The 26,357-nt window shown below is 39.7% G+C and overlaps 1 protein-coding gene across 3 annotated transcripts in view; it reads left to right on the top strand.

The window, feature by feature from the left end:
• Positions 1-25,214, top strand: part of evlb (Enah/Vasp-like b) — a 42,603-nt gene extending 17,389 nt beyond the window's left edge. For 2 of the 3 annotated variants that reach the window (XM_018696270.2, XM_018696267.2), the window contains exons 2-13: positions 9,811-9,979; positions 11,166-11,343; positions 17,143-17,209; positions 21,011-21,078; positions 21,269-21,516; positions 21,709-21,806; positions 21,976-22,015; positions 22,351-22,402; positions 22,966-23,023; positions 23,122-23,182; positions 23,467-23,524; positions 24,135-25,214. In XM_018696270.2, coding sequence (XP_018551786.1) covers positions 9,811-9,979; positions 11,166-11,343; positions 17,143-17,209; positions 21,011-21,078; positions 21,269-21,516; positions 21,709-21,806; positions 21,976-22,015; positions 22,351-22,402; positions 22,966-23,023; positions 23,122-23,182; positions 23,467-23,524; positions 24,135-24,172 — 1,135 coding nt within the window. In that variant the 3' untranslated portion in view covers positions 24,173-25,214. The remainder of the gene's footprint in view (positions 1-9,810; positions 9,980-11,165; positions 11,344-17,142; positions 17,210-21,010; positions 21,079-21,268; positions 21,517-21,708; positions 21,807-21,975; positions 22,016-22,350; positions 22,403-22,965; positions 23,024-23,121; positions 23,183-23,466; positions 23,525-24,134) is intronic. The other variant, XM_018696268.2, reaches the window with a different exon arrangement.
• The last annotated feature ends 1,143 nt before the right edge of the window (positions 25,215-26,357 follow it).

The following is a 26,357-nucleotide window of genomic DNA, read 5'->3' as shown; positions in this document are numbered from 1 at the left end:
TGAATGTAATTTACTATCTTCTAGCTTCTAGCTTTCTTCGGATGATGGAAGGCCTAGGAGGAGCTTGTAGGAGGCTCAGATATTTCAATATTAGCACAAGCACTAAAATAACCAGTCAGAAACTCAGAAAGCCAACTAGTTTCAAGTCTGCAAGCTGATCTTTCCACCAAAACCAGTCTATTCCTGTCATAGTACCTGTTGGTATTTCTTCATGAACTGCATGACAGTGCTAGGTGAAAAAGTCATTAGTTATCCTCTTGGGACCTTGAATACTTGTACCGATGTAGCTGCCAGTGTATGTCACTCTTAACCTCAGTCACCCTTGTGGTGTTTTTTTTTTTTTTTTTTTTTTTTTTGCCAATCCATCATATGTTGAGCTATTTCACAGAATAAATAAACTGTGACCTGCCAATGGAGCTGCAGAGAATTTTGCCAAAATGAGTGGGATTTATCCCCAAAGGCCTTGAATACCAGCACTAAATTTTATGGTAGGCTGTCCAATAGTTGTCAAGATATTTCACTCTGAACCACAAATGTCAACCTCAGTGGCACTAGAGGAAAAATCAGGGGATCTCCAAAGTCAGTAGACTTGGATGTCTGAACCACATTTCATGGCAACAGCAACATCCAAATGTTGTTGAGATATTTTCTCTGGACTTAAGTGGTGGACACATTGCTTTGCCTGCATGGCTAAAAACACAAATAAATGCAGTTTAGTATCTATGGGCTATAACATGCAAAAACAGCTGTATGTTTCTTTATGTTGCTATTTTCTGGTTATATCATATTGACAGGAAATGTCCCTAACTGTGCCACTGGTTTAAAATGGTGCACAGTTTGCTATATTAGCCTGCACAATAGCTTGCAAAAATTGGGCCAGAGAGGGATGATTTAAAACTCTGGGTCCACAGAGATGAAGTTTAAAAAGCTCTGTTCTATTTTGGTTCTAATATGCAGTGTCATATTCAACAATAATGCTGTTACTGAGTCACGGTACAGCTTTCCCATGAACCATCTTCTCCACTGGGTCATAAGACTGCCTGACCTTAACTATAACATTTACACAAGCACACAATGATAGTGATTTCCATACATATAAAACCTAATTCAGCCAGGGTTAGTTATTTTTAGATTTTTCCTCTGCAAGTTGAGCAGTTTGGGCTGTTTTATAACTGTTTGTATTAGAGCCGGCAGGCTGTTTGAAAGTCTGCTGTCAGTGCAGGCCCATTTTTCTCTCTTCTGAGTCCTCTGTCTCATTTTATGTCTCCCTCCTTCATTTTTTTTCCACCTCCCCCCTTCACTACCAAAACCTCAAATACGCAAGCAAGCAAGCTGCTTATGTAACTGGCCTGCAAACCAGCCTGACAGTTTACTTTCTTCTAGCCCATTTTTCACAGATGTATGCATAAACATGCTTCTGCACATAAACACACGGTGATTTATAACATGGGACAGAAACATGTGCACACACAAACACACTATAGTGCTATACTTCGGCTCCCCTCTTACAGGAATAAATGAAGGCATTCTTTTGGAAAGTAAAAAAAAAAAAAAAGTCAAACTTGAGTTTCAGTTGCAGGTACTATTATATATAGAGGGCCTATGTGATGTGGATCTCAATTGTCAGTGTGTTCACATCAAATATGCTCTACACAGCAAAATCAAAAGTGTCTTTGATTTTCAGTGTCAAAGTCATTTAAACTCTTGTTAAAGTCTAATTCAACTATAAGATAGTTATTCCTCAGACAGTGTCAGTGTTGATACAGAGAGTTAAATGACATACTCTGCTAACAACGTTTGCTAATAACATCCGTGTCCTCGCCTTGCAGTAACGGCATGTTTTGGGCTTTTCTGTGTGGAGTTTGCATGTTCTCCCTGTTCTATCTCTGTTCTCTCCAGGTACTCCAGCTTCCTCCCAGTGTTAAAAAAGAATGGATAGTGTTAACTTTTGACACTACACACTAGTGTTGAATAAATTCAACACTCACCTGTGTTGACTAGTGTTAAATTTCAACTATTGAGAGAGTTGCTGGAACTCCGTCATAGTGTGGAGTATTAATATTATTATTATGGAGTTTTAAATCTATGTAGTGTGGGCCATTATAGACACTTTCAAAGTGTTGAATTTAACTCAATAGGTGTTGAATTCACACTACTGATTTTGCTGTGTACCCACACATTACATTTTTTTTATTGTACACCATTCAGACACATACTTTTTACCACTAAAGGTTATATGATATAATGTGTAAACAGGGCCAAATGTTGTTAATAAATAAACTAACTGCTAACATGGAGCATGGTAGTAATAAGTATCAATAGATCCCTGTGTTTCTTTCATGTGCTATGCTGTTACACCCCCTCTGGTATTTTACTAGTAGGGTTGTACATTTTTTATAAAAAAGTTATTGAAAAGTTTTCTGAGCCAGCAAGCTTGCTCGCTCTCTGTTAACAAACTAGTTATCTCTGCTGCTGTCTGCTTCTAGTGGAGTCTCCTTGTCCTGGTTGTAGAATTTTTCATGCACAGAGAATACATTTGCATGTCAAAACTTTTTGATCATTTTACAAAGTTTCAGGAGAACAAGGTCCCTGTACATTTTTGCAGAGCAAACACGGCTGACGTCCAACACAGCAAGCTCTAGTTTCACAGAAGCTGCAGCAGCAGCAACTGGGACAAACTCTTTCCTTCACTGATTGTGCATCTTTCCTAAAATAACTATCGACAGTAGATGAGTGTTAAGAGACTCAGATGGGAGCAGAAATTAATGTCATTTAACCAAAGTGGCTCCTCATTATGCCAACTGGCCCCTGTGGTTGGACCGTAGTGGCGATTTAGCTCAATTTAGCCCATTTTCTATGAAAGCTGTGGTTTAGCTCAGGCTCAGTCTCACTGCTAATGTAGCTTTGCCCTGGCATGCTTATAAATGTTTAAGCTGTCAGCTGTTCTTCTTTCTGCTTTATGCAGCTTTGATGTTTCATGCAGATGATGCTCACACTCGCAAAAACACACACACATGCATATACAAGAAGTTTCACTGTGCATCATTTTTGGCCAGTGTACAGGCAGAGGATTCTCCATCATTTTCCTCCTGTCTAGGAAAACAGAGAGTGTTTTGTAAAGGAGTTAGACAAAAAGACAAACAGTTTGTGGTGACAATTGTTCTGCCAGCTAACCCTCGGGATTTGGCTGTTCTCTCTAAGCAGCTGGCTGTGGGACACAAAGACACTTTCTGTGATCCACACTCCTCCTCTTTCATTGCTACTGAACCACAAACACAAAAAATCTTTACTACCTTAAGGTATCCAGTGATCAAGTGTAGTGATCAGCAGTGATGGATAAATGGGCTGAATATAAATTGATTTTCTGTCTAGTCATTCACTTTAAGGGACTGTGTGTAAGCTAACATCTCCTGAAACAGCAGTGAAGGTGACAGGAGAGGTTGGAATGAAGTAGACTCAGCCTCATAGTCTGCAGACAGCAATATTAGCCAGGACTGTTGGATCTAAATCTTAGTCTGGAAATAATGGAGCTGATCGTCTTGTCTCAAGGTCGCTGCTGCAGTGTGTAATGACAGTATCAAGGCTAAGAGAATGGGAGTGTTGTTTTTGCAAATGAGAAGCAACAAATCTCAGAGGAGAATTCAAAATTTGGTTTGCAAATAAGAGAAAAGTTTGCGTGTGAGCCAGTGTCTCCACCTTGGATCTAACTTCATGTTTTAAGATCACACAGATATACACACATATCTTATTTCTGTTTGACTGGCAAGCTAAACGACTGATCATCTTCGCTGATGAGTGAGCACAGTCAATTACAGTACGCATACATGCCATTTAACTATACTTTATACTTTACACACTACTGACTGTACATTAAGTGTTGTCATGCCTCAAATGTGGAGAGTATGTGGAGAGAGGTTTTTTTTTTTAAGTGTGCTGGTTGTTATTATGGTAACAATATATTTTATAGTTACAATATATTTTTTCCTGATATCCTGTCATTTTCGCCAGAATGGCAAATGGGCCACAGCTCTGTGTTGCTTTGATTGTCATGTTGTTTTCAGTGTTTCCATCTCTATTTTTAGTGGTGCGTCATCACAAGGTTTGATATGTATTAACCTCCTGTTCTGGATTCAGCAGCATCACTGGTCAAGCTAATCCATCAGATCAGTTTAGGACATTTTGATCTCCTTATGACAGTCACTGTTCCCTACTGGCAATTCTCCACTCATGGACAATATTGTCTGTTTGTTTGCTCATGCCTGTGACATGTCTTTTTATTTTATCTATTTATGTCATTAACACTTTCTCTGTCTGATCTAAGCCTATTTGGTCCTTAAATCATTGCTGCACTGAAGCCATGAATCATGAGGTCAGAGGTCAAAAATCTTATTTGGTTGCTACAGTTGTCTATAACCTGTTAAGAAGGACTTTATGACAGTGCTGTTTGTCAACACTGTTGCAGAATGAGACAATGAACTGAGAAAGAGTAAGCTTGCCTAAAACCACACCAAAAATACACCTAAAATTGACTCTTTGAAACAGCATCACCAGTTCAATCCAAAGGCAACTAACAGTGCCTTTTGGAGGTCCTTAATTCAAAAAAACATTTCTTGCTTGAACGTCTCTACATCATAATCTCTTGTCTTGTCTAATGTAATTTTTAGTAGTTGACGTATGCTGCCTCTGCCTACTTTAGCACTGTCAAGCCAAAGACAAATTTCCACTGGTGTGGTCAGAAAAAGTTTGTGTTTCTGTTACATGAAACCTGATAAGCACTACCGAGAGATAACGGGCCAAACGTTGCAGTATCAATCACACACTGCTGGTTTCTGTGGTTTCACAGTGTCAGCGATGTCCTTCACAGGCACCAAGTGTGTTGCCTTTGTTGTACATGAAGATGAGGTTCATCAGAGACAAACAGAGGTTTAACTTTCAGGCTTGCAGTAAAAGGTGAATTCACACACTACTTCAAGACCAGCCACAGAAGAAGTGATGCGTGTGATTGGTTATGTTTCCCTGTGGAAAACCGTTTTCTCCATCATAATATCCACTGGTCAAATCTTTCAAACGAATTTATTTCGATCTTGGTCCACCGGTGTTTTGGTTACCTATGCATTCCTCAGACACTCTAAGTGGAGTGTAGGTTAAGAATCTATAACATGAATATACCCAAATTTACATGCATTTGCATTTCTATTTCAAGCAGACGCCTCTTTGTTGTTAGCGCACCACTGCCTTGAGCACAGAGGCCCCAGAAAGTAGAGCAGCACAATAGCTTTGATGTTATGATGTCTGTAGGGTGGTGTAAGAGCTGCAGCCTGCCTGCCGCGTGGACACTGAGATGTATACAAGGCCCTCTGACAGCACAGATTAGTGTAAGAGACAGACTGGGGCTGACACATGAAAACATCCTCACAGCTACACACGCTGACAGCAGTGTTTTCGCACAGAGAGAGCAGCACAAATGAACACGAGAGAGTGGAGTGACAGTTATACTGTCTATTTTCTATATAATGTTCACTAACCAAAGGCTCGTAACTGACTCAGAGCAACTGATATTACAATTTTAGTTCCTCACTAACTGGCTCGCCTTCTGGCTGGTGCTGATTCATAGAAACACACAGAAAAATGAAAGGAAACTGTTCAGAAAGTCAAACATCCACTCACATTTTCAATGAAATTTGCTATGCAAAATGACATTACCAAGCAGTTATTGTGCTAAATTTAAATTCCACCTCTGTCTGTTTTTGGCAATTCATCAGCAGCAGAGAGGATCAAAGTGCTAATTATGTTTTCATGCTTCAGGGGTTTGTTAATGTGTATATTTCAAACCATATTTTTATCTCCTCTCCTCTCCTCCTCTTTTTCTTTCTACCTGTGTTTCCTCTGAGTCAAAAGCGTATCTCTCTCCTGTGACAGCTCAGTAGTTGTGCCGTTCGTCTCGGATCAGAGGAGTGATGCTAGCAGAGTAAATTTAGTGCAGGCAGACAGGAAGTTTGGATCCAGAAATAGAGAGGGGAACTGAACACTTTGACACTACCAGTTAGAGTTAAAGAATGTGACTGGTCCAGGTGTGAGCAGACTGCTAATATTCTAATGAGTGATGAAAGATCAGCTAAATACTTTTGAAATGCATTTGACCTGCGTGGTGCAGATTTTATGCAAGTGTGATTTATTTATTTTAATGTGTGAGAGACAAAAAGCGAGAAAAAACAAAAATTATAGAAGGAGTTTGGCATCTCATTAACCCTGAAATGATCTCTGACCTGCAGAGAAACATAGTGGGTTTGCTGTGTGTGAACAGTATGTGTTTCCTAGTGTGTGTACATTTTGAAGAGATGAAAGAGAAAAAGTTTTTTAGCTATAATTATTTTTTTCAACCCTGCAAACATTCAGCGGAGTGGATGAATAATACATGTGTTTATCATTACCAACCCTCATTAATCTGACCTTAGATAGACACACTAACCTATTAACTTAACATGTTTGTGGCTGCAAAAGCTATTAATACTGATAGCATCATATTATTTTGTTATTTCAGCTACAAATCAGGCTGCACAGGACACTGAAAGGTATATTTAAAGTCTACTACACCATCAATTTTCTGCTTTCTTGAAAGGGAACAGACTGTGATTCCACTGTGCGTGCTGTTTGAAACTAAAAGTCTTTTCTGCTCTGAGCAAGTTCAGTACAGTCAGCAGTTGCAGAGCTGAAGATCAGAGTCTGGGAGAAGAGCTGCATCCATAATTTGCACAATGCCCACCATTGCATTTCTCATGCGTGTGGGTGCTGTCAGGGTTCGTGTTGCATTCAGTAGCCAATGGGTGTAGGCATCATTGTCTGTACTGTCAAGGTTACGTGGTGATGTTCAAAGTCAATAAGGGATGAGGTTATATAGACTGAAAAATAACAGTTTCAGGGTTCAGTCTTTGATAGTGAACAAGCACCTTTTACACCTGTACATGATTCCCCTGCATCAGTCATCCCGCTCTGTGATTGGACCATTTCCAACTAGAGGAGAGGATTCCTGAGCAGCTCTCTGAGATTTCTCTGTCTGCCCCTGTCTGCTTGAATTTACTGTAGTACCAACTAGTCATGAGCAGACCAAGGAGGATGGCATTTAAAGTGTGTGGCTGTGTCCTGTGCTTGCATATGTGTGCGCATGCCCATGCGCTGTCAAGGTAAATTCAGAAGCATCTGATTTATTCATGCTCTGTGGAGCAATTGTTAATTTTTCAACGGGTGTGACGTGGAGCGATCTACACTACTGATAGGTTCCTGCATTGTGTACACGTGCATGTAAGAGTGTGTACTTTAGTGTGTCCGTCCTATAACTGTCAGTCAGAGGAACTCGCCTCAGCTCCTTCACAGCTTCTCTCTTTTCTCTCCACCACTCCATCTCCTTCTCCCTGTCTCCTCCGTTTTTCCTGCTCAAGTCTCTTTTAGCACAAGAACCTCATTTATTCATGCTTCTGGGCCTTTGATGCCATTTTCAGCTAGTTGCCAAGAACTCCTTTTTAAAAATTAACAGAGTCGACAAGTTAAAGAAAATAAATTAAACACATAGTTGCCCTGCTGCTCGGCGGGCTGATTTCAAACGCGTGCACATCAAAACCACTAATGCAAGATAATGTATGTAGAGAGTATGATACAACCTGAAAGAAAGTTATTTATACTTCTGGTTTAAAATGAATGCAGCAGGGTATTATATTGAGCTTTTTTTCTTTTGTTGTGTTATTTGAATGGATTCTGGTCCTACAAGTTTCAATTGCCTCTTGCTGCTTTCCTAGGCAAGCAAGTATTATTCTCTTTATCCTAATATTAGCCTAGTGCTTCTTTTCATGAATATATGTGTTGCTGTGCGATACTATTTGTGCACAAATCAGGCACACACACACGCAGTTTTATTCTATGGTCATGTTGAGGTAATTTCTATCCCAGAATAGAGTCATTTTTCCCATTGTCAGTGCTTTAAAATCTCTCTCTCACTTAAAACAATAGTTTGACAAATAGTTTATTGGCTTTCTTGCCAGGGGTTAGATAAAAAGGTCAATACTACTGTTGCGTCTGGGTATTACGTATGGAGCTAAAGCCTAGAGGCGATTAGCCTAGCTTAGCACAAAAACAAAATTGAAGCAGAGGGAAACAGCTAGCCTGGCTCTATTTAAGGTTCAAAAATAAGAATTTATTTATACTACTTACCAATTAAGGGTTTGTAATAGGTTTGTTTTTTCCACATAATAACATTAAAGTAAGAGTCTACAGCCAAGCTAGCAACTCTCATCACTCTGTACTTAGATACTGGTGCTTTTGGCTAAATGTTTACATCAGCATGCTGACATGCTCACAATGACAATACTAATAGTGCCGATTTTTAGCAGGTATAATGTTTACTGTGGTGTTTTGCCAACAAGTTATAGCTGAGGCTGATGGGAAAATCAGCAGGGGATCACCAAAATTATTATAATTCATGCTGAGGGAGATATTAATGTCTGTAAGTCCATCCAATACTCGACACTTCTTTCAAATTTCAACCACATGGTTGTGCAATTCCTTGAGCCACATCACTTGCATGGCTAAAAACAACTTAGCAATTTTAGAGGGTTTTATGCGCTGGAACTGTTTATCCATCAGTTTATCCTCTGTGTTCATTATTATTATTATTATTATTATGGACAGAGGCAGGTTAAGTGTTTTCCCCTAATTTCACTCTTGAGTGAAACATGATAGTTGCATCAGCCTTCTCACCTCCTGCCAAGATGGAAAATTAGCATATTTCCCAAAATATTGAACCGTTCCTTTTCACAGTTTTCACTTTGCTTTCACTCAAATATCATTGCACTGCTTCTCTCCCTGCACCTTATGCTGCATCTAGAAGCCAAGACTTTCCCCGCTTTCTCTTTTTTCCCCTCCTTCTCTTCTCTGACGCAGCTCTTTCGCTCAGCCTGAGGGTTTGATCCACTAATTTTAGCTTGGCAAAGAGGCAAAGACACAGATGGGACTCTTCTTGTTAATCTCATTTGCAAGTCAAAATTGTTTCTCTGTCCCTCCCCTGTGTTTTTCCTCTTCAGCCCTCATACACTTGCACCTTGAGCTTCTGTTTTCCTCTTCACTCTGCAGAGATTCTTCATGCACCTTTTGTCTGTAAAACACATCATGAAACTCCTTGCGATTGGCACTGCTGTTTACAGTATACTGAAATTTGTGTGTGTGTGTGTGTGTGTGTACATGTATATGTGTTACATTGAGAGAAAGTGGAGAGAGCGAGAGCCTCAGTGGGCTGTGATAAATGCAGTCAGATGGGCAAGCAGACAGACCAAACACTGGAGGCTACACACACACACACACACACACACGGCACATTAAGATCGCCTCTCATTAAGAACATCAACAGATGCTGGACAAGCACTTGATTACACTTTGGATTAGACTATTAGCGTAACACAGGATTAGAAGACTAGAAGAGTTGTTGCCCTGTTCACTGTAATTATAATTAGTAATGTAATTTACATCCTCAGACAAATACAGGGCATCCAGCTTTATTGTTGAAGGAACATTTGACCCTAAAAACCCTCAGAAAATGCTACTGAAGATAATAGTAGATAGTAATATAGCTGGATTATAGCTTCTGAGCTTTATTAAATTGAACAAGTCGGTAACTTGAGAAACATGTTGAACATTATTATTATTAAGTTGATGATATCAAACTGCATAAAAATATCCAACAATGGTTTTCCTTAAATCAGTTGTTTCACACACAGTCTGTCCATAATTATCTCTCTCTTCTCTGTCTGTCTGTTTCACTCCCAGTGAGCAGAGTATCTGCCAGGCGCGGGCCTCGGTCATGGTCTACGATGACACCAGTAAGAAGTGGGTGCCCATCAAGCCCGGACAGCAGGGATTCAGCCGCATCAACATCTACCACAACACTGCCAACAACACGTTCAGAGTGGTGGGCGTCAAGCTGCAGGACCAGCAGGTAACAGCAGCTGTGACACATGGGCTGCAGCTTGAGAAAAGTGAAGATAGGGTGTTACTAATTACAGCCCCTCAGTCACCAGAGAGAGAGAGATTTCATCGCTCTGCGGGAGGATTGCAACACACAGAGCATTCAGGCTATTTTAGATCGTGATTGTGTGCTTTCTTTTGAAGTAACACGCATGAAAAAGATACTGCAGTTGTCACTGAAAGGAAGTTTAACAGCACAAAATGGTGGTTTAAAACAGACACTTGAGCATGTGTGCAAAGTGTGCACCCTATAACTATTATTCTGTGTGTCTGTGTGGTTGTGTGTGTGTGTGTGTAGGCTTGTTCCACTATATTTGTAAATTCCAAAAACCAACATGAGGTATGGGGTTGAACAGCTTGATGGGTACCAAAATGCTGGATCCCACAGGGTTAAATGGCTGTTTTAGGGTTAAAAGAATGTATTTACATTCATTATTTATGTCTCTGTATAGTACAGATTTCCTATGGAAGCAATGCAAGCATTACATATATATTTGATTCTTTAATAAGACAGAATTGCAATTTCAAAAGAAAAATACAATTAAACCAATCAACCTAAATAACAAAATGAAAATACTTGAATGACACATTTGGGCACATATACCTAAAGTCCTCAGAATAAAGGAAAGTAAATTATTGTATAGTAAGTATTGATATATTTTTAGCACATTCTCCAAAAGGATGTTGGGAGTAGATTTTCTCTGTTGCTTCAAAAAGCTGTTCACGTAACCAATGTATCCAAAAAATGAGCAGCTGTGGCAAAAGTCATGGCCAGCAGTGTACATACTTAAAACCTGTGACAGGTGATCATTTCAAAGCTTTTTACAAGTTGTGCGTCCCATGAACGCTGGTTAAAAAAAGTTTAGTTTTTTATCTACATTAGACAAAACCCAAATCATTAAATCCATACAGATGCATTCTGTGGTATTGAAAGGTCTTTTTCTCAAAGTAACACAGAGTCATGAGAATAGCAATCATGTTTGTATTTATCTCCGCACCCTGCCGATGTTGCTGCAGATGTTTATCACCCTGAAGATAAAGAAGATGAATGGATGTTTAAGATAAACGCTCCACAGTGAAAAATCTGTTTGCAGTCATCCTTTAGTAAACTGCAGCTCCTCTTCTCATCTGCTCTCCCCCTTCTTCCTCTCCTATAGGTGGTAATCAACTACTCCATAGTTAAGGGCCTCAAGTACAACCAGGCCACCCCGACCTTCCACCAGTGGCGGGATGCCAGGCAGGTCTATGGCCTCAACTTCGCCAGCAAGGAGGAGGCCACCACCTTCTCCAACGCCATGCTCTTCGCCCTCAATGTCCTCAGCGCTCAGGATGGAGGTGTGTTTTCCCTCAGGGCATCACACACACATTTCCTGCACAAATGAGCACATATGGAAAAATGCTCAGGAAGGCTATTATGGACAATTTCCTTATTTTAGGAAGACCTCACATACTCATTATTACCTATTACCTAGCTCCATCTTAACTTCCTTCTGGAGAATCAGCCCCATTGCAGTCATATGGTTAATTCAAACACAGCTCAGGAATTTTCATGTCAGCAGGTAAAATGCTTGTCATCATTCTCATTGAAGGTCATATTTGGGACAGGAGATGTGCTTTATGTGAAAACAGTAAAAAAAGAAATTTATCTGAAATGGCAACTTACTCAAATTACTCCAAGAGATGGTAGTTGATGCAGTGGTTTATAAATGTAGCCAAATATTAATATGGTCCGTATCAATAATACAGCAAAGATGTCTGATAATTTAGACTGCTGGTGCTCTGTCACACATCTTGTCATACAGTGTAGAGTTTCCTACCTCCCTCATGCCATTAGGAAATAAATATAATTTCAATCATTTTACACAGATACATTCTTTTCTCAGGCCATAAAGCAGCTGAAGCAGATCAGTGAAAGTGGCACTTGGGCTGCCTGCCAGTGCCCAATTTGGACACGATCACTTACATATTTCAGTATTGTAGACAGTTTGCAGCTAATTACAGACAGAATTTATTTGTTTCTTGTAGTGTGCTGGTGTTTAGGATTCAAATATCTTGCTTCCACACCTAATGATGAAGAGGATTATGAGATTTCGAATGTGAAATTTTTAAAGCAATCTGAGTACAGTCCTGTAGTTTGAATGAAAATCTGACTGAGGGGAGAACTTTATTCCTATTGCCTTCCACCTCATTTCTTCTCACCTCTCTATTTCCTGCTATCAACTACACGCCTGAGTCTTAGAATGTAGATTAGCTTCATTTTCACACCTAGTCCTCCTCTACTGGGCACTTTGGAATATAAGTCATGACACAGCATCCTCAGCAAATGATAACTGAATATAGGTACTGACCTACAGTGCAGCAGCAAGTCTTTTTAGAGTGACATATGCTGTCAAAGTGCAATGAAAAATGTATAAGAGTGCACTGCAACCAATCACAAGAATATCCCCAGTCTTTAATCTACTCTAGACCTTTGACATTTCATTGTAGAAAAACCACGGGTGTAATTTATAACGGTGGAGTGGCAGTCAAATCCTCTTGAGCTCTGTGTGTGCACGAGTGTGTGTTTCGTATAGAGACACAGACACAATATAAACTGGAGAGTGATAGAATTAGCGACTGAAAGACAGAGTGAGTATCACAGCTTGCCAGTTATGACTTCAGCAGCAGCAGCACTGTGTCTCCCCCTGCAGTCCCCTCAAGCCTCTTAATTAGAATGAGTCATTGAGAAGATCTCCCCTGGGTGCTGTGCTAGAGAGCAGATCTTTTCATCTGCCTAATAACACGGGACGGGAAACAAAGAGGCTCAAGTGACAGCAGCCAAAACCAAGTGCACAAATACACAAGAGAAGGATACACACACTCGACAGATAGATAGACTGATAGCCTCAGTGTTTTCAGGCCTGCTACAATACAACAGTGGCTCCAGCTGCATGAAGAGATACAATCTACGCACACACACAAACAGAAACATTGCTGAAAACACATGAATAGCAGCTTTCATGGGCATGCATGTGTGTGTGAATGAGCGAGATAGTTTGTGTGCTGTTTCCTAATTACCCCACCACCCCAATGAGTATGATTTCAGCACAGCTAACCGATTACATAAGACACATTTACACCTTGTGAAGCAAACATCAGAATGATGTCTGATTTTTCTTGCTCTCTAAGCAGGTGTGCCTACACCCTCTAGTGGTAAGGAGGTCAAAACCTGACCTTTCCTCCTCCTGAGATTGTGATCGAAATAATAGACAATAAATTCACTAAACACCAGTGTGTGGGATTATACCTGAGCCTGTTTCACACTGGGTTAGTCAGAAGGGCATTTCTTATCATTTGGGAGTGTGAAAAGGCCTATTTGGATGTGTCGACCTTGTCTTGAAACTTTTGTTAACTTCTGCTCCAGTTTTGAAATAATGCGCCAATTAATGTTTCCAGGTTTTGTTGATTTTTTTTTAATAGTCATTAATTGAGTAAATATGAAATGTGCTAATTTGTGAGTGTTGATTATGCTGAGTAAGCAGTTTTAAAACCCATATTTTGTGTATTAGTAACATGTGATGGGCATACTATATGTCATTATTTTTGACATTTGATAGAGTAAATGATTCATTGACTAATGGAAGTAACTATTTATAGTTTGTAGTTGACACAAATGTTACCACTAGATACATTTAGTAGTCATTCTGGAGCTTTTGATCATATCAGGCAGTCCTTCACAGCAGGTGGAGTCAGAAGGAAATGTTAAAATTCCCATTGTTACCATCTCTTAAAGGATTTCTTGTTCATGGTAGGTTAAGATTTAGAATTGAAAGTTGATTCTTAAACATGAAAAGAGCAGTTGACAAAAATCTACAGATTTATTTAGAATAAGTTTCAGCCACATTCTGTGTTTAAGTTTATAGTGTTTAACCTTTTGATGTCCATTTCTTTTGAGTGCCATTTCAATATAACTCGCCTGACAATCCACATGTATGAGGCTCTGTCTGAACCAGGGATACATGTGGATCAGCTCGCTGTAATATTTGTGTGTGTAAGTTGCATCAGGCTGCGCAGCCTACAGACAAAGCTGACCTTTTGAAACATTAACCAGAGATGCTCGCTACGCTGCTGCTGCCTGGAGGTGTGGGTTACAAGAAGATGACAGATGATACTGTGGCTGGGTGGAGGAGGGGAGAAAGGCAGGTGAGGAGAGGGAGATAGAGAGGGAGTTGATGGAGGAGGGGGAGGAAGAGGAGGAGGAAGAGTAGCTGAAGGTGAGAGATGGTCAGCAGGGAGTGGGTCTGCCAGTGCCTCTGTGTCTGCTACAGCCGGTTCCTCTTCTTCAGCATGTCATGTAGGTAGTAAAGCTCTGTGTGTCTGTGCCTGTCTGAACTTCTGCATGGTGATTATTTATTTTATTTTATGTGTTTTGTGTGTGTGTGTGTGTGTGTGTGTGTGTGTGTGTGTGTGTGTGTGTGTGTGTAATTCGTACTTTAACAGTTACAGTGTCCATTCCTACAAGTGTGTGACTCACTGACTGGACAGCTAGTGCCTGATCAGCTGCTACTATAATGTCATTTGCCAAATAATGTAAATAAACCCAGCTTCTTTCAAATGTCTGGCAGGACAGAGTTTACATCTACATATTTTTAAGTTTAAAAAAAGTAAAGCCAGATTACACCTCTCTGCTTTGATGACTGGCAGTTCCCAATGCTTCTAATGCTAACATTTACATGTTTATTGATTTTAATTTAAACTGTGATAGATTACACTAGTTTAGTAGAAGATTTGGTAAAGGGGAAATTGCTAACTCAGAAATAGTTGGACAAAATAGGCTTTTTGAGGATCTTACCTTGGTCTCTAAAACTCTGTGATGCTCGTTTTCCACATTTTCTTGACATTTTATGGATCAAGGAAATAACCCCCGTCAGACCCCATGATCATTGTAATAATAAAATATTAATTGGTCTCAACCAACAACAATAAATTATTTTAAAATCTGAAAAGATGTTTTAAAATCTGAGTTGCAAGGAGACAGAGTAAGACAAGACAACAGAGCAGTATGGCAGACAGACAAAACAGGATGATGTTTGACCTGATGGCAGACATGACCAACATACACTACAGTCTACATATGCCCTGTAGGTTTTAAGAAAGTCTGCTTGGCCTTAACTTAGCTGTTAAATATAATACATTTATAAGGACAAAAAAGACATATTTAAGGCTTAGTCATGTGTGTAGTTAAATTTTTTCTAAAAATCCCATTTGAAACAAAAGGTGTCTATGACCATTAACAGTGGACATGAAAATATAATAAATAGTTGCACTGACATAAAAACTTAATGCAGTCTCATTCCTACAACAAATTCTTAGTAGTGAAAAACTCAGGTCTTGAAAGCAATCGAATGAAATAGTCAAACGACTGATTTATTATAATTAACATAATCATTGGTTGCAGCCCTGTGTGCTACAAATAATGATATGGAAACAAAGCTGTAATATGTCTGCATGCCTGTAGTGAAACATTGTGTCTGTGCTGTTGTGTGTGTATAGAGTGAGGTATCTGATAGTAGGCATGAGTCAGGTCTTTTGTAATCCTGTGGTATTTTTGGGTTACTGTTACTTGATCAATGGCAGCCATTAGCACCATCATCCCGCCAGAGAGTCACTTCCATTAGAGATGTGAGCAGTGGAGAGGATCGCCAGTGAGTAGTGACCCTGAAAAGGGTCTGACTGTGTAGAGCTTTAAAACTGTAATGTCAGGGACACCTTTCATTAGACAGGAGGGTTACAGACTCTTTAGGAAGGCAATCCCAATGAAAGATGTTGGTGTTTTTTTTTTTTGTGCTGTTTGACAACCACTCTCCATTAGCATTTAGTAGCAAAGAAATCATAAATCAACAAAATAAAAGTCTTTTCACTCCTGTAACTTTTAAAAGGTTTAAGACATCGCATTTTTCAATTCCCAAAAAAGGCCAGTGCCCAGACACAAATGTGAGCGTAAATTCTGAACCTTTCCTCTGAAGTTGTTCACAGGAGGAACAATGAAGATTAATGTTGTCCCAGAGGAGTTCAGTGATGTGAAAACGTTCACTGAAAACCGATGATTCACTCTGATTTGATTGTACTCCCTGAGCTGATGTCCTCTTGTCCTCATCTTATCGTGTCTTCAATTAATTACATTTCCTATCAGACTCCTCATCTGCAGGTCTCACTTGTGGTGTTAAACGGATTACATTGCAAATGCCCTGTAGTTCCTATCACATCACAAGCAAGAGGGTGGGGGGGTACTAGAGAAAGTCACAGATCTTTGATTGTGAGCCTCCTCTCCTGTGATTTCTGTACATCAGTAAACTGACTTCAAGTCTTTTAGCACAAAATAATGCCATGCTGATGAAACCAAAATCTCTCCTGTCTGCTAACTTTGACCCCAAGAACAGATGTACAGAAGCTGCATTTTGTTGTCCCTGATTCAACATCTGCAGCCGACAGGATTTCTTCTGCTTCTAATTAAGTACTGTCTGCTTGTAGGAAGCAGCTCAAACAGACTTCCTCCACCCACTCTGTTTTTACTTTTCCTAACACTTAATCCACTAGCTGTGTGTCGGAAAGTGGCTTTTCATCAAAGAATAATACTCATGGGTCCGTGTCTGATTTTTTTGTGTGTGTTTTTTGCTCAATTTGGCATTTAGGTGAAAAGAGACAGATACCCAGACAACACTGTGTGCACATGTGTGAGAGATGGGTATGAGGTTCTCAGACAGTAGCTAGAATCAAATAGACGATCATGTATCACTAAGAGAGCATTGTGGGTAACAGGAGTAAACAAAAGAGCAGTGTGACGGCACAGCGAAGTACCTTGGTCTAATGTGCAGTAGCACTGGATTATGTTCTGCTTGCCAGTAAAAGTGGATGAATCAATTTTTATTCATTTACCTAGAGTGGGGAATTAATATGCTTTTCATTGCACATTACTCATTACAGAAGAAAAGGGACATAATGATCAACCGCTGTTTAATTCCCTGTCATTTGGTGGTTAATTGTCTTGACTGGCACTAATTTTAATTAACATTATAAAGCTCATAATGGATTATTGAGGTCAGCTTCCCTTTATCTGTGTTTTTTCTCTTTCTCTGCTTTCATTTGCATCTTTAGGTCCAGCTGTCCAGCGCCAAGTCCAGAATGGACCGACCTCAGATGAGATAGAAGCTCAGAGAGCGAGGTAAAATTGATCAACTGAGAACACACTGTTGAAATGATCAGTGTTTTAAGTGTTGAAAGCCCTCTGCAACATTAAAGCTGTATCAACTGATTTTTGGATGTTTGGTAGTGGAAACAAAATATAAACACAACACTGATATCACTGATGTGGTGAACTAACACTTGATAATTTAACACATCCAGGAGATACTGTCTAGACCAATATTAGCATTCATTTGAGGTCACGCTTTTGTCCACCTGGAGAATCTAAGTCCAGTATTCATTCTCCTTCTTGCTCTGTTTTGCTCATCAACAACTGCTAATGGAAGTCTCTTTATCCACTAAATGCTCCCTTATGTTTACTAGCTAGTCACTCACTTTGTCTGTCTGCTGTTTGGCGCTTTCTTGCTGAAACCTGCTACCTCTATTTCCACTATGAGATAGGTTAGGATGAATCAAAACAGTAAAGCTCCAAAACAATGAGCTGAAAGAAGGTAACACGCTCCATACAGCTGATGGGAACTGAAGTGCAGTGGAAATTCACTGTGAATATTAGTGGATGCTAGCATACTAGTGACCACTTTAGCATATAAGTAGTTATATATTCATGACTAAACATACTAAAAAATATTCAATGCTTATGTTAGTAAAAATCTGTTTATTATAAGAGTTAAATGCTCACACACTGAGAGGATCAGATTTGAATGACATTGGACTGGAGAACAAACAACCCCACAACTATCAGATTTTGATTCAAAAGTTGCTAAACTCTGATTGGACAGAAATTTCTCATGTGAAATGAACAAAACTGTTCTTACAGTGACAGAAGATTTGTGTGTACACCTAGGATCACATCACCCATAAAAAAAAGCTGAAACAATAGGTTTTCAGGGCCTTTAAATAAGAGAGGAGTCCCAGATGAGAAGCAGTGCAACAAAAGCACAGGAGCACATTCAGAGTGACACTCCAAAGACTGGATTTTTGGAAATGTTAAAAGATTCCCTGCTATATTTAGAGCTTCCCACTAGTGACATTTACTGTCTTGCTTCCAAAATGTTTACCGTTGAGGCTTCTTGTATTTCAGGTTTGATGGCTTGTCCAGGACACTTTATGGAATTATCTCCAAACCAGTGGATGAACTTTAAGTGAACTCAGTCTGAACGGCTAGTGTGGTTAGGATTAGGGTGAAGTGCAGTCCCATGTGTCTGACAAGCTGTCACACAGAGAGAATATGAACTATAGCAACTGAAATAAGCAAACAGCTGCCTTAAGTGACTTTTATTCCTATTCTGTTTCATCCCACTCCTCCTCTTAATACCCTCTGTCTCCTTCTCAGAACTAATTCCAGTGGGTCAGATAAAGACAGCGAACTTTAAAAACAGCCCAAACACAAGAGGATCTTTTTTCTGAGTCATAGTGGCTGATTGAAGAATCCAAAATAATGGATGAGTAGTATTTAGAATGATGCTTGAGGCAGTTTCCATGGCTTACCAAGCAGCCTGCATTTCTTCCACTGTGACTCCTCTCTCCCCTTCAGAGACAGATTCAGGCACAACTAGGTCTTTGTTGCTGTTTTTAAACCTATTTCAGCCCTGGCTATTGGTTCATCCAAATGCCAAATGCCAGGGCTTAAGAGAACAAATATGATGGGAGTTACAGCTCTATCTGATCCCATGTCTGCTAAACTGTACCTCTGGCACAAAAGATTATAGCTGTGATTGTGAGGGGAGATTGTGTGTTTATGTGTGTGGGTTTCAGGTTTGCGTGTATACGCGTGTCAGCGGACGCAAATTAATTTGACCGAGCTCTCTCCAGTGGTAGCGAGGCAGTATTGCTCAGCTGCTTTTCTCCCACTGTGTGTGCTGCTGTCACATCAGGGAGGTTGCTGGCTCAGCACTTCAGCACACAGCTGGAAAATTCCACTTCCTCTCCGTGAGCCGTCTCCTTTCTCTCTCTCTCCTGAGTCGTGACACACATATGGTTCTCACATCAAAGACAGAGATGAGAGCAAAGATGAGGACTGTTCGATGGGAACAGTGAGGTGGAGAGAGGAGATGGACGGAGATGAAGGAGAGAGTGGACGAGGGGAAAGACGTTTACCTCATGCTGTAACGGCAAAAGTGAAACTGTGCAGCAGTGTCAAAACATGATTGAAATGTGTAGACAAGTCACTGATTTCAACGTCATGTAAAGTCTTCAAACTACACAGAGCAAAGCTGTCTGCAGCACAGTGACAGAAACAGAGAAAATCATTTCACCTGCCACACTGTAGATGCAATTTTTCACCAAATAATGAGCAAGCAGCAAGTTTAGTGGTAACTTTAGCAACTCCAAGATTTTTCAGTCATTTCACATCATTTCTAGTTATTGATGTCCTAGACATGAGAGGGGTTTTCTTCAAATATACTTAGTTTCCTTTTTCTTTTCATTCAACTTTTGTTGTTTGCTGTAGGACGAAAGACAACAAAAAAAGTTTTGTTACGATATTAACTTACAAGTACATACAGTGCTGTAAGTTTCATTCCAAGCTAAATAAAACACAGTGTTTATTAAAAGCTACACTGATCACTATTTCTGTATGAGCAATGGGACAAATGACTACATGTGATGTGAAACGGGTTGCGTGTAGTAAACTCACACAGAATTACCCACACCTAGCTCTGCAGTCCTCCTCAGTTATGTGAAGAGTTTTAGCATTGTTTTACAGCATGCAGCTTTTTAGTTTCTGTCTTACTGCTCTCATGAGCATCATTTCTAACAGGCAGCTGTTTTCAGTAAAAAAAAAAAAAAGCTCTGATAAACTCATTGCACACAACCCGATCAGCACCAAACTACAGAAGAACAAAGTTAGAGACCAGCTGATGAACATAGAAAAGCATATTTGTTGTTGTAACAAGGACATTTGTCAAGATTACTCAGAATAAGAATATGTTTTCTGCATCATTATTTAAAATTTGAAAACTGCACATATATTTTTATTTTTATAAAGTAAAAAGAGGTTGCTTATAGTGAAAAATCTACACAGGATTATCATCTGCAGTTTTACAGTGTTTTCACATCTGTCATTTCGATTTTACATCCCACAGCTTTAAGGTTTTGGCTCAGTCTCACTGCTTTCATTAACATGTTTTCAGCAGCTGTTTTAGCCAAAAGCTCTGATAAACCCACTGAACACTACCTGCTGAGCACCAAACAGCAGACAGACAAAGTAAGCAACTAGCTGGTGAACACAGTGTAGAGTTCAGCAGCTAAGGAGCCAGATATTCCCTTCAGGTTGGTCCAAACCAGAGCTAAAAGGAGAGCAAATACTGGACTTCCAGCAGTCAGGTGAACACAAACATGACTCCAAATGAATGTTATGTTTCTCTGTCTGCTTAATGTGTAAATAGGCAAGAGTTTCCTAACATGATATCAATTAAGGTGGATAATATGTCAGTGTTGTGTGGCCAAAAACACTGTTCTAGACCTAAGAAGAAATCTTTAAGTCATTTTTCTCCACTAGTTGTAAAAAAAAAAAACCCAGAAAGAAATAAGGAAAAAAGACCTTTTACATTTGTGCAGCTTTTATCCTCACTATATTTAGTACTGTTTGGTCACAGCTGGGGCACAATGGATCTGTTGATTGCTAGATTTCAGATCTTACAACGCTTTGGACCTGCTGACGTTGAAGTTTCCTAGTGCTGTTTGAAGGCAGAAGGACACTTTTTTCTGGCTGCCACAGTGGGATTTTTGGCTAAACTGCTCCTTTAGGCCAATGAAACGACAGAACCAGGGATGAGACGTGACATTTGTGAGCAGCTGTGTTTCCTTCCTGTCCCTTTAGGCAGATGATGGAGCAGCAGCAGCAGATGCAGGCACACATGGAGCGGGAGCGACGGTCCTCCAACTCAGGTACTCACATGAAAGGCACAGGTCAACTGACATTTATGTAGTTAGATGGTTTTCTCATTCACAATAAACATGTTTTCATCATTATGTAAGTGCATCTGAACCCAAATACTCATACAGGTACGAGTGCAGGTACATATAAACAGACCTGATTAAGTTTTCTTTATCCTCATGCACCACGCTTTCCCTCCAGGTTCTCCTTTCCAAGGCCACCCTGCTGTGCTCTCTGTGGCCCCACCAGTAGTACCTCCCCCAATGAACATGGGTGGCCCTCCTCCTCCTCCACCACCGCCGGGACCTCCACCACCCTCAGCAGGGGCACCGCAACCTCCTCTCCCACCACCACTACCCATGGGTGGAGGGAGTCACGGGGATGAGCCCCCTGCACCGACGGGACTCGCCGCCATGATCGCTGGAGCCAAACTGCGCCGCGTTCAAAGAGTGAGACACCAATTTATCTTTGTGGCTTTGATGATGTGATGAAAACTTGCTCCAAGTCATTCAGGATATAAGAAGATTATTTCTGCCAAACCTGACTGATGTATGTAAAAAGTTTACAATTTGTAAATATCAGTAAGAAGCAGCTAACTCTGGACTCTCCACTCCTCCACACCTCTCTCCTCCTCTCCTCAGCCCGAGGACAGCTCTTCAGGCGCCAAAAACGATGCCAACCGAACAAGCGGAGGGAGCGGAGGACTGATGGAGGAGATGAACGCTCTGTTGGCGCGAAGGTCAGAGCTAAAGAACTGAGAAAACCTCAAAACATTAACATCCTGCAGCCACATAATCAGTGTGCACCTCAGGGTTCATTAGTGGTTATTACACAAGTGAAAAATATCGAAAATCATGAATTTAGATGAATCACCTTGTTCTTATTTGAGGTTTCTTCTTCTCCCTCAGAAGGAAAGCAGCTTCAGAGAAGCCAGAGGACAGCCAAAATGTGAGTGAATGGAAAACAGTGATGCTTTGCAATTCATGAGGCTGGTGCTTACTGTCTGATTTACAGTGGTAATTAGGATGATGATTGAAGCAGGGATTATGATAATGTTGGTAGTGATTAGATGAGCATGATCATCGATCATTACTATTTTGTTGTATCTTAATTTGAATTATTTGCATAGTTATTAAAGATAGAGGCCAATGAGGAAAAGAAACCTGTGCTGTTTGGAGCAGCAAAATATCATACCTCAAATGACAGTGTCCATGATGAGGATTATAATCATCTTGATGGCAGCAGGGGTAGTGCTGCTTATTGATTCCTGTGTTTTTCTTTAGGACGACCCAAATTCTCCATCACCCAGCACCCGGGGAGCACAGAATGCCACAGGTGGGGAAAACTCAGGACAGTAAACTACATTACAACCTCTCAAAGTGTTTTGTGTAATATACTGTAGGTGGTTTGGGCATGTACTGTTGTGTCAGTAAAGTCAAACACTGAAAATTAAACACAGAGCACACACACACAGGTCACAGTGGAAGAAAGCTTAACAGCAGGCAGGCTTATTTGGATTGTTCTGCTCTGCATCACACTTAATGTACTGTATGTATTAAGGGAGTTTGGTTGTTACAGAACAGGGATGATGATCCTCCATGATACAGTATAATGCAATTATCACTAAGTGGTATTCTATTCCATTTCACTTATTCCTGAAGGAGTCAGTCAGGCTTCTGTATTCTCAATTAACATATAAATCTAGACACAAATTTCTGTACCGACAACAAAGTCAAAAATGCAAACCACCCCTGATTTAAATATAAATGTATATGCGTGTACTCACATGTGTTACCTCTTACAGTCTATCCATCTGTCTATCTGAGATCCTGCTCTTTGGAAATGTCAGTAAATCCCTGCTGGTTATTCCATCTAACTGTGCTCCTTTTGTCGCCCAGATGGTGCAAAGAAGCCGTGGGACCGAGCTAACTCTGCAGACAGGTCAATGGCTTCAAGGTGAGAGCTGGGACTACCACAGCTAGTTGCATATGTCTTTGAAGCAGAAAAACAGCAGCAAATCTAATAGAGATTTTTTTCTTATTATTATTATGCAGGATACGGCCCGGAGGGAGTGGCAGCGACACAGACTCGTTAGACCTCGACAGAATGAAACAGGTGAAATAAATAAATAAATAGCACCCAGCCAGAAATTGAAAATAACTCTCATTCATCAGCCAGTATTTGGATAAGGCTTGTGCGCTTTTAATCTTCCTCTTGTTTCTGCATCTGAACACTTTGCTGTCCAAAAATCGTTTTCCCAAGAGTTAATGTGGATGGAAAAAAATGATTGTACTTTCTGCTTTAAACATTTGCTTCCTGTGTACAAAGATTTCTACAGTAAACAAAGAAGTGTGCATGTATTATGAACACGTGTTATTTATTTCTTTGTGCTTCACCAGGAAATCTTGGAAGAGGTGTTCCGTGAATTGCACAAAGTGAAGGATGAAATCATTGATGGTATGTTTCGTTTTCTGTTGAAACACTAAAGCAGGGTAATCAATCAACATTTAGAAACACTGTCTCTCTCCTAATTCACACTAATGAATGTTTAATTGGAAATCTATCCAGTGGGATGTTGGGAGTTAGGTAGTTATGTATAAATGTTACCACTAGGTTGCACTAGAATCCCAGAAAACTTGTTGGAATTTCCATCAGTATTGACTCTCACAGATATGAACAATATCAATACCTTCAATTATTTCACTGTCAATATTATTATTATCTGATTAGTGCCAGAAAATGTAATAACATTATAAAATAATCCTGATAATAGAATAAATTGCTAGATAATGTTAACTCTACTGTAATTGTGAGATAAGAACAATGTGGATACCTTGAGTTATGTGTAAGTCAATACAGTAATTTTTTAAATGATTAGTTAAAAAATTTAAAGGAAAATGTAATGAAAATAAAAATGTTATCACATTGTCAACACGTGCCGTAGAGGGGTGCTTGTATTTTTCTGTGTTTATTATTTATAATATATACACTTTCTTTAACTTGTCACAGAATCAGTTAAACCCGTGCACTCAACCTAAATTTTTCCCTATGTTTTCTCTTGTTACAGCCATTAGACATGAACTCAGTCGAATTAGCACGACATAATCTTTCAGAGCCACTCCCCGACATGAACCACCTTTTCGAAAACCATTGCCCCTGCAGCAGCTGCTGTGGCCCTGAGGAGGAGGAAGAGGAGGAGGAGGGGGAGAGGTCAGGAATGGAGGCCCAAACTGTGACATCTACTCATCCTGTTCAGCTGTGGTGTTGAAGCAACGCAGCAACGTTGATCAAACACCTCAGACATGTGTGTGTAACATTGGTTTGTTTGTGTGAAGAGAAAGATGTGAATGGGGTTCACTCTCGCACTGATTACTCTGATTTCTTAACATTTTTTGTCTGTCTGTCTGTCAGCCCAGTCCGCCCCTCTGTCCTCAGCCTGAAGGAAAATGGATAAAATTCACATGATTTTATTTGTTTTGCTTTTTTCACAGGTTTTTTGTTTTAAACATTTTTTGTCATTACTATCATTTTCATTATTATTACTATCATTTTTATAATTGTCAACGTATTGTTAATATGACTAGTAGTAGTGTAGTGAGTACAATGGTAATAATGAGGAAATGATAATGAAAGTATGATAGTAATGATAATGTTGAGAATTATTATTGCACATCATTTTATGTCAGCTTTTTATATTTTATATTAGCTCCTTTTATTTGGTTTCATTTTAGATACACATGCGATCACATCCACATTTTCTTTCTCATCATTTGACCTGGAACATTTTTTAAAAGGTAAAAAGGTTTTTTATCCTTTTTCGCCAACACAGCTATGTGTGGAACCATGGCAGAAAAAAACAGGCTCAGACCTGAAACGAAGGGTGGAATAAACTTCTTTGGATATTGCAATAGTACAAACAAAAAAAAGAAGAAAAAAAAAAAAAGAAATAATACACCAGAGTATTTGTGATCATGTTGTTAATAAAATGTTTATTGGCTGCAAGGATATGGTGAAGTATTGTTCATTTTATTCTCTCCTTTTATGACAAAGTGCTTCCTGGTTTGACAACAACAACAAAAAAAAGAAAAACGCACTAAGTTTAAAATGAATTCAAATAAAACTGTGAACAACGTCTTGGATAAATGAAGCCATCTCATTCCTTTTGTGTTTGTTTGGGTGCTATGTTGATGCCTGTCTGGTGTTTTTGTCTTGACAGCACATTTTTCTTTTCAGTTATTTTTTTTAAACACAAAAACCTGTTTTTATTGAATAGGTGCCATAAATTACAGTTAGTGCAAAACACAGATGCGTGAAACATCTGAGCTGTTTCTGTGCAACCTTATTGTGTTATTGAAGTGCTGCACACACTGTAGGATGCTTTACTGCTAAATTGCCCTGCAAAAGAATTTGCTAAATACATTCACAAAATAAACCCCAAAAAATCTATAAATAGGCACTGGGTATTCATCAAGACAGGTGTGTGGCATGTTCCTTTTAGACCCTAGTATAGTTTAACTGAAACTACATGTTCAGCTCTAGCTTGTTAGCTAGCTAAATATTGTATCAATAACACCCAGAATGTTTACTTTTCCTTACAGAAACTGGTCTTAAAAACTGCAAGTTATGTAATAATTTCTGCAGCTTTCTATGTATATACAGTGTTTGGGGGGTTGAATAAAACACTACAGGCTTTACTGTCAGTAAAAACAAATTCCTGAGAGAATGTATTAGCCCACACAAAGCCCAGAAATGACTTATAGGTTTGATACAAAAAAGAAAAAGTGATTCATGAGGTTGCTGTTGCTGTTCACAAATATTTATAGGCTGATCATTTAAAGTGGGGTTGCATTAAAAGCAATATCCCCACTGACACAGCAGAAAACTGCTGCTGCACTGTTTTCTGTGCAGACACTATGGCCACACCCCAATTAATGATGTCACAGCAGGTGTTTGCCATCAGCTAGCAACTGTTAAACACTGACATCACTGATTGTGGTCTCAGGTGCAGCAGTGAGCTGACCATGAAGTAGTCAGCAGTACTGCCTTACATGGAGTACTCTTACAAACAGCAAACTAAATATGGTAATGGCTTGAATAAATGAGTTAAGAAGCACAGTGAATGTGGATTTTTCCTCACGGAGCATGAGGGGTCACTGAAATGTTTTATGGGGTATCAGAGAGGTGTAATTTAATACCGTATCGCTATGGTTTTCTCGGACACCAGATCTCAACCAAACTGAATACCCATGGGAGATTTTGGACTGACGTGTCAGACTGTGCTCTCCACCAC

Source organism: Lates calcarifer, linkage group LG7_1 (genome assembly GCF_001640805.2).
Source record: "Lates calcarifer isolate ASB-BC8 linkage group LG7_1, TLL_Latcal_v3, whole genome shotgun sequence".
Taxonomy (NCBI): domain Eukaryota; kingdom Metazoa; phylum Chordata; class Actinopteri; family Centropomidae; genus Lates; species Lates calcarifer.
This window is presented reverse-complemented; position numbering and strand designations above follow the sequence as displayed.